Source organism: Ips typographus, linkage group LG14 (genome assembly GCF_016097725.1).
Source record: "Ips typographus isolate SLU linkage group LG14, UJ_Ityp_2.0, whole genome shotgun sequence".
NCBI lineage: Eukaryota > Metazoa > Arthropoda > Insecta > Coleoptera > Curculionidae > Ips > Ips typographus.
Window position 1 is genome coordinate 3664649 of NC_138435.1, and position 9224 is coordinate 3673872.

The following is a 9224-nucleotide window of genomic DNA, read 5'->3' on the forward strand; positions in this document are numbered from 1 at the left end:
ATATTCTTTCTTTGTTTATTGGGTCTTCTGTCACACAGAAAAAAAACCAGAAGACCCAATAAACAAAGTAAAACTAAGTAACTCGTCTCAACAAACATATCTTGTCTAAAGTAAATTTCCATAAGAGAATACACTTTTTGAATTTAATGAATTGAATAAAAAATTACTAAAAACCCTATTAAAACACATATTAATCAAACACTAAAAAATCTAGTACAGTAAGGGAGAAAAGTGGTGGGAAAATTTGAACTGCCAAAAAGACAGTTTTCAAGGACAGTCAGGGACAAAATCGCCAGTGAAATCCACTTGGAGTACGAAAATGACTGTTTTAAGCACATTTTTGGAATCCTCATTAAATTTCCTATCTAATGACATTAAAAAAACACTAAAAAATCAAGTACCGTCAGGGATAAAAGTGGTGAATAAAGTTGAACTGCCAAAAAGACAGTTTTCAAGGACAGTTAGGGTCAAAATCGCTTGTTAAACCCACTTGGAGTACGAAAATAAGTGTTTTAAGCACATTTTTGGAATCCTCATGAAATTTCCTATCTAACCACATAAAAAAATATACTAAAAAATCAAGTACAGTCAGGGAGAAAATTGGTGTAAAAATTTGAACTGCCAAAAAGACAGTTTCCAAGGAGAGTCAGGGTCAAAATCGCTTGTAAAACCCACTTGGTGTAAGAAAATTACTGTTTTAAGCACATTTTCGGAATCCTCATTAAATTTCCTATCTAATGATATTAAAAAAACATTAAAAAATCAAGTACAGTCAGGGAGAAAAGTGGTGTAAAAAAGTTGAACTGCCAAAAAGACAATTTTCAAGGAAGTCAGGGACAAAATCGCTTGTTAAACCCACTTGCAGAACGAATATGACTGTTTTAAGCACATTTTTGGAATCCTCATTAAATTTCCTATCCAATGATATAAAAAAATACCACAAAATCAAGTACAGTCACGGATAAAAGTGGTGTAAAAATTTGAACTGCCAAAAATACAGTTTTCAAGGACAGTCAGGGAGAAAATCGCTTATAAAACCCACTTGCAGTACGAAAGTGACTGTTTTAAGCACATTTTTGGAATCCTCGTCAAATTTCCTATCCAATGACATAATGAAAATACTCAATAATCTAGTACAGTCAGGGAGAAAATTGGTGTAAAAAGTTGAACTGCCAAAGAGACAGTTTTCAAGGACAGTTAGGGTCAAAATCGCTTGTTAAACCCACTTGGAGTACGAAAATAACTGTTTTAAGGACATTTTTGGAATCCTCATTAAATTTCCTATCTAATGACATAAAAAAAAACACTAAAAAATCAAGTACAGTCAGGGAGAAAAGTGGTGTAAAATGTTGAACTGCCAAAAAGACAGTTTTCAAGGACAATCAGGGAGAAAATCGCTTATAAAACCCACTTGGAGTACGAAAATAACTGTTTTAAGCACATTTTTGGAATCCTCATGAAATTTCCTATCTAACGACATCAAAAAAAACACTAAAAAATCAAGTACAGTCAGGGAGAAATGTGATGTAAAAAGTTGAACTGTCAAAAAGACAGTTCTCAAGGACAGTTAGGGTCAAAATCGCTTGTTAAACTCACTTGGAGTACGAAAATGACTGTTTTAAGCACATTTTTGGAATCCTCATTAAATTTCCTATCTAATGACATAAAAAAATACTAAAAAATCAGGTACAGTCAGGGAGAAAATCGCTTATGAAACCCACTTGGAGTACTTCTAATCTAATCTCTGTATTAAGTATTTTGTTACAAAATTAAGTCAATTAACATTCACTTAACCGAATGCAATCTCTGTTGTCGTTCCTAACGTAGCCCGATTTACAAAAACATCCCTGTCGACATACTAGAATACAGGGTTGTCCCTGGGAAGTGCACGTGTCTTCGCAGGCTGATCCACACGTGCTGTATACCTCATTTGATCTGCTGCAAACTAAAAAACGAATTTTCAATTTTGAAGCAGCTTCCACTGATTAGCGCTTACCAGTAGTTTGTCCATGAACCACCAGAATGGCAGCAAAAACCAGGAAAACGGTGAAAACTGCGTGCTTCATGATGATTTCTGCTGTTCTACTGGTTTTGAATTGACAGTACAAGTTTAAATACGAAAAACAATGCAATAATATTGGGTAATCCCACTTTGGTTTGTTTACTGCTTAAAGAAGAGTTTGTTTGTGGTGAGTGATTGCAAAAACAGAATTTCCTGAATGTATAATTGAAACCAGAACAGGAAACAGTGTTGCCAAGTCGAAACGGTAGATTAATAAACAATTCCTATCTAATAACCTGAAAAAACCAGTATAATCAGAGAGAAAAGCGGTGTTTAAGTTTGAACTGCCAGAAACACAGTTTGGAAAGACAGTCAGGGGCATAATCGCCTCTAAAACCCTCTTGGAGTGAGAAAATTACTGTTTTAGGCACATTTTTGGAATCCTCATTAAATTTCCTATCTAGTGACATAAAAACCACCAGGAAATTGAGTACAGGCAGGAAGAAAAGTGGTGTCAAAGTTTAAAGTGTCAGAAACACAGTTTGAAAAGACAGCCAAGGACAAAATCGCTTGTAAAACCCACTTGAAGTGAGAAAATGACAGTTTTAAGCACATTTTTGGAATCATCATTAAATTTCGTATCTAGTGACATAAAAAACACCAGGAAATTGAGTACAGTCAGGAAGAAAAGTGATGTCAAAGTTTGAATTGCCAGAAACACAGTTTCAAAAGACAGTCAAGCACAAAATCGCTTGTAAAACCCACTTGAAGTGAGAAAATGACAGTTTTAAGAACATTTTTGGAATCCTCATTAAATTTCCTATCTAGTGACATAAAAAACACCAGAAAATTGAGTACAGTCAGGAAGAAAAGTGGTGTCAAAGTTTAAAGTGTCAGAAACACAGTTTGAAAAGACAGTCAAGGACAAAATCGCTTGTAAAACCCACTTAGAGTCAGAAAATGACAGTTTTAAGAACATTTTTGGAATCCTCATTAAATTTCCTATCTAGTGACATAAAAACCACCAGGAAATTAAGTACAGTCAGGGAAAAAAAGTGATGTCAAAGTTTGAACTGTCAGAAAGACAGTTTGAAACTACAATCCGAGACAAAATTGTCTGTAAAACGCACTTGGAGTGAGAAAACGAATGTTTTAAACACATTTTTGGAATCCTCATGAAATTTCCTATCTAACGACATAAAAAGAACACTAAAAAATCAAGTACAGTCAGGGAGAAAAGTGGTGTAAAAATTTGAACTGCCAAAAAGACAGTTTTCAAATACAGTCAGGGTTAAAATCGCTTGTAAAACCCACTTGGAGTACGAAAATGACTGTTTTAAGCACATCTTTGGAATCCTCATGAAATTTCCTATCTAACGACATAAAAAAAACACTAAAAAATCAAGTACAGTTAGGGAGAAAATTGACATAAATTTGACAGCTGTCACCGGCGCACAAGTCTGACAGGAATTTGGGGTTGTGGTCAAAGTGGAGTTTAGCTGGGATGATAGACTACAGCTGCTATATCTCCGAAACTGCTTGAGGTAACGAGGTGTCATTTTTGACAGATGTCATTCAAGTGTCAAAGAGTAATTTTACTAAATAAGACAGCTGTCACTTGCGCACAACTCTGACAGGAAATTAGGGAAAGTCATGTTTGTGAACAAAAGAGAGTTTAGCTTGGATGACAGTCTACAGTTGTCATATCTCCGAAACTGTTTGAGGTATCGAGCTGTCATTTTTGACAGATGTCAATCAAGCATCAAAGAGTAATTGTACTAAATTTGACAGCTGTCACTTGCGCACAACTCTGACAGGAAATTAGGGAAAATCATGTTTGTGGTGAAAAGGGAGTTTGGCTTGGATGACAGCCTACAGTTGTCATATCTCTGAAACTGCTTGAGGTATTGAGCTGTCATTTTTGACAAATGTCACTCAGGCATCAAAGAGTAATTTTACTAAATATGTCACTGTCACTTGCGCACAACTCTGACAGGAAATTAGGGATAGTCACGTTTGTGGTCAAAAGTGAGTTTGGCTTGGATGACAGACTACAGTTGCGATATCTACGAAACTGCTTGAGGTATCGAGCTGTCATTTTTGACAGATGTCAATCAAGCATCAAAGAGTAATTGTACTTAATTTGACAGCTGTCATTTGGCCGCAAGTGGCTTAAAGTCGGTTTGAGTGTGTTGGTGACTTCTGGCGGCGATTCCGAGGTTGGCGGCGTTGCCGTTTCGATCGCTCGGTCGCGTACGTTTCGGCGAGGTGGCAACGCCGCTCCCCCTATGTTTCCTACGGCGAACATTTATGATTTGTTGTTTCCATTTCAAATTAACCGTTTTACGGTCGGCGGAGTTGCGAACGCTTTTTCCGTCCCGAAAACCGTTCAAACAGCCCTGGCAAGTCGTAAAATTGACCGAATAAACTGTTAAAAGGGCTGACAATTAATGGCGTCAGCGACATTATGATACAGGGTCGTAAAAATTGTACGAAACCCGTAATGTCCGTGAGAAAACAACCGCGTGTGTGCTACTTTGGCAACTTTGCCTAAAAGGGCCTTATTGACACATCCCTTCTCTAGGCCCCCTTTCTTTGGTATACCAGCCGCAGTTTTGCTTAAAGGGACGGTTATTTAAGGGTTTTATTAAACCAATTTGCATACATATTTGATTAGTACGGCTCGCTTTTGTCGGTAGCAGAAATTCAAACTTACCACCTTCCCAGTCGCAGCTTCCTGACAACAAGAAAAAAATCTTATTTTTTGAACACCCTGTATATATTTGATCCTGGCGGTGGGAGTGTTTGGTAGCGTTGGATAGAAGACTTCAAAAGCTGTCCAATTGTTTTTTTCCCGTCGCTCAAATCTCAAAAATAACCGAGTTATGGTCTTCCCAAGAATCAACAACTTGTGTTTAGGCCAACAACTTATACAGTCGACTTTTTGTTGAACGCTCGATATATTTGGACACCAATTTTTGGTTGCTTTACAGGGTTGAATAGAGGACTTTATGAGGAACATTTTGGTTGTTTTCCGGTCGCTGAACTCCCAAAAATAACCGAGTTATGGCATTTTGAAAATTCCATGACCACGCTATACCAAGAGACCATATGAGGTTTATATTTTTGGGACACCCTGTACATATTTGGCTCGGATGGTTGGAGTGTTTGGTAGCGTTGAGTAGAGGGCTTCAAAATCTATCAAATGGTTTTTTTCCGGTCGTTGAACTCCTTAAAATAACCGAGTTATGGTCTTCTCAAAAATTAACCACTTGTGTTCAGGCAAACAACTTATACAGTCCACTTTTTGTTGAACGCTCGGTTTCTTAATTCTCATTAAATTTCCTATCTAATAACCTCAAAAAAAAAGAGTACAATCAGTGAAAAAAGCAGTGTTTAAGCTTGAACTGTCAGAAACACAGTTTGAAAAGACAGTCAGGGACAAAATCGCCTCTAAAACCCTCTTGAAGTGAGAAAATGACTGTTTTAAGCACATTTTTGGAATCCTCATTAAATTTCCTATCCAATAACCTGTAAAAACCAGTACAATTAGTGAGAAAAGCGGTGTTTAAGTATGAACTGCTAGAAACACAGTTTGAAAAGACAGTCAGAGACAAAATCGCCTCTAAAACCCACTTGGAGTGAGAAAATGACTGTTTTAAGCACAATTTTGGAATCCTCATTAAATTTCCTATCCAATAACCTGTAAAAACCAGTACAATTAGTGAGAAAAGCGGTGTTTAAGTATGAACTGCTAGAAACACAGTTTGAAAAGACAGTCAGAGACAAAATCGCCTCTAAAACCCACTTGGAGTGAGAAAATGACTGTTTTAAGCACAATTTTGGAATCCTCATTAAATTTCCTATCTAGTGACATAAAAAAACCAGGAAACTGAGTACAGTCAGGGTTAAAAGTGGTGTCAAAGTTTAAAGTGTCAGAAACACAGTTTGAAAGGACAGTCAAGGACAAAATCGCTTCTAGAATCCACTTAGAGTCAGAAAATGACAGTTTTAAGAACATTTTTTGGAATCCTCACTAAATTTCCTATCTAATGACATAAAAAAAGACTACAAAATCAAGTACAGTTAGGAAGAAAAGTAGTTAAATTTGAAACTGCCAAAATTACAGTTTTCAAGGACAGTCAGGGACAAAATCGCCTGTAAAACCCACTTGGAGTGAGAAAATGACTGTTTTAAGCACATTTTTGAAATCCTTATTAAATTTCCTATCCAATAACCAGAAATAAAAACCAATAAACAGTACAAAATATGGTACAGTCATAGGTGGAGAGCCAACGATTAAAAACAAATAAAATTATGTTCAAAATCAGAAAATTTTACTTTGAAACTGGAAATTGACTTCAAAATTGTGACAATTGAGTTGAAAACAAAAAATTGACATTAAAATTAATGAAAGTCTACTTATAAACCAAATTTTGACGTCAAATTTACTTGTATTGTCTTAGAAACATAAAATTGACTTCAAAATCATGGAAATTGACTGGAAAACTATCAATTGACTTCAGAATATTGTATAGTGCATTAGAAATATAAAATTGATGTAAAAATTCCGAGTATTGACATAATAATTGAGAAATTACTTGAACATTGACTTGATAAGCAAATTTTGATGTTAAAATCATGTTTAATGATTTACAACCTTAAAACTGACTTGAAAATTATTAAAAAATAACTTAACAATTGTCAATAAATCAGGAAAATTAAATTGGAAACTGAAAATTGACTTAAAAAGTTGATTATTATGTTCAAAGTCATGAAATTGTACTTTAAAACTGAAATTTGATGAAAACCAAAAATGTACATCAAAATTACCAAAAATGTACTTAAATATTATTAAATTTTAATTAAAAAACAAATTTTGACGTCAAAATCACGTGTACTGTCTTTGAAACCCAAATTGACTTCAAAGTAAAAAAAAATGGCTGAAAAACTGTAAATTGAGTTGAAAATCTGGAATATTGCGTTGAAACTTAAAATTGATGTCAAAATCACGAGAATTGACTAAATAACTTGAAAATAATGGAAAGTGCCTGTAAAACCCACTTGGAGTAAGGAAATAACTGTTTTAAGCACATTTTTGCAATCCTCATTAAATTTCCTATCCAATAACCAGAAAATCACTACAAAATATAGTATAGTCAGGTAGAACAGCGGTGTCAAACTTTTAACTGCCAGGAACACAGTTTGAAAGCACAGTAAGAGACAAAATTGCCTGTAAAACTCACTTGGAGTAAGAAAACTACGATTTTAAGCACATTTTTGGAATCCCCATTAAATTTCCTATCCAATGACATAAAAAAATACTCAAAAATCAAGTACAGTCAGGGAGAAAATTGGTGTAAAAAGTTGAACTGCCAAAAAGACAGTTTTCAAGGACAGTCAGGGACAAAATCGCTTGTAAAACCCACTTGGAGTACGAAAATTACTGTTTTAAGCACATTTTTGGAATCCTCGTTAAATTTCCGATCCAAGGACATAAAAAATACTACAAAATGAAGTACAGTTAGGAAGAAAAGTAGTGTGAAAATTGAAACTGCCAAAAAGACAGTTTTCAAGGACAATCAAGGACAAAATCGCTTGTAAAACCCACTTGGAGTGGTAAAATGACAGTTTTAAGAACATTTTTGGAATCCTCATTAAATTTTGTATCTAATGACATAAAAAAACACCAGAAAATTGAGTAAAGTCAGGAAGAAAAGTGGTGTCAAAATTTAAAGTGTCAGAAACACAGTTTGAAATGACAGTCAAGGACATAATCGCTTGTCAAACCCTCTTGGAGTGAGAAAATGACTGTTTTAAGCATATTTTTGGAATCCTCATTAAACTTCCTATCCAGTGACATAAAAAACGCCAGGAAACTGAGTACAGTCAGGGAGAAAAGTGGTGTCAAAATTTAAAGTGTCAGAAACACAGTTTGAAAGGACAGTCAAGGACAAAATCGCTTGTAAAACCCACTTGGAGTGGTAAAATAACTGTTTTAAGCACATTTTTGGAATCCTAGTTAAATTTCCTATCTAATGACATTAAAAAAACATTAAAAAATCAAGTACAGTCAGGAAGAAAAGTGATGTAAAAATTTGAACTGCCAAAAAGACAGTTTTTAAGGACAGTCAGGGACAAAATCGCTTATAAAACCCACTTGCAGTACGAAAATTACTGTTTTAAGCACATTTTTGGAATCCTCGTTAAATTTCCTATCTAACGACATAAAAAAAAACATTACAAAATCCAGTACAGTTAGGGAGAAAAGTGGTGTAAAATGTTGAACTGCCAAAAAGACAGTTTTTAAGGACAGTCAGGGAGAAAATCGCTTATAAAACCCACTTGTCCTTTTACTAATCTAATCTCTGTATTAAGTATTTTGTTACAAAATTAGGTCAATTAACATTCACTCAACCGAATGCAATCTCTGTTGTTGTTCCTAACGTAGCCCGATTTACAAAAACATCCCTCTACGCATACTTGAATACAGATTTGTCCTTCTTGAGAAGTGCACGTCTTTTCGCAGGCTGTTCCACACGTGCTGTATACCTCATTTGATCTGCTGCAAACTAAAAAACGAATTTTCAATTTTGAAGCAGTTTCCACTGATTAGCGCTTACCAGGAGTTTGTCCATGAACCACCAGAATGGCAGCAAAGACCAGGAAAACGGTGAAAACTGCGTGCTTCATGATGATTTCTGCTGTTCTACTGGTTTTGAATTGAGTGTACAAGTTTAAATACAAAAAAATGCAATAATATTGGGTAATCCCACTTTGGTTTGTTTACCGCTTAAAGAAGAGTTTGTTTGTGGTAAGTGATTGCAAAAACAGAATTTCCTGAATGTATAATTGAAACTAGCACAGGAAACAGTGTTGCCAAGTCGAAACGGTAGATTAATAAACAATTCCTATCCAATAACCTTAAAAAACCAGTACAATCAGTGAGTAAAGCGGTGTTTAAGTTTGAACTGTCAGACACACAGTTTGAAAAGACAGTCAGGGACAAAATCGCCTCCAAAACCCTCTTGGAGTGAGAAAATGACTGTTTTAAGCACATTTTTTGAATCCTCATGAAATTTCCACCACCAGGAAATTGAGTACAGTCAGGAAGAAAAGTGGTGTCATAGTTTAAAGTATCAGAAACACAGTTTGAAAAGACAGTCAAGGACAAAATCGCTTGTAAAACCCACTTAGAGTCAGAAAATGACAGTTTTAAGAA

At 35.2% G+C, this 9224-nt stretch overlaps 1 protein-coding gene across 1 annotated transcript; it reads right to left on the minus strand.

Moving 5' to 3' along the window:
* Nucleotides 1-1727: 1727 nt before the first annotated feature.
* LOC145737909 (serine protease inhibitor swm-1-like) lies at nt 1728-8816 on the minus strand. Its single transcript, XM_081992747.1, has 4 exons — nt 8626-8816; nt 8408-8574; nt 1997-2168; nt 1728-1945 (listed from the first exon to the last, which is right to left on the minus strand). The coding sequence occupies exons 1-4, from the start codon at nt 8693-8695 to the stop codon at nt 1779-1781; spliced, it is 576 nt and encodes a 191-aa protein (XP_081848873.1). The 5' UTR covers nt 8696-8816; the 3' UTR covers nt 1728-1778.
* Between the last annotated feature and the right edge of the window lie 408 nt (nt 8817-9224).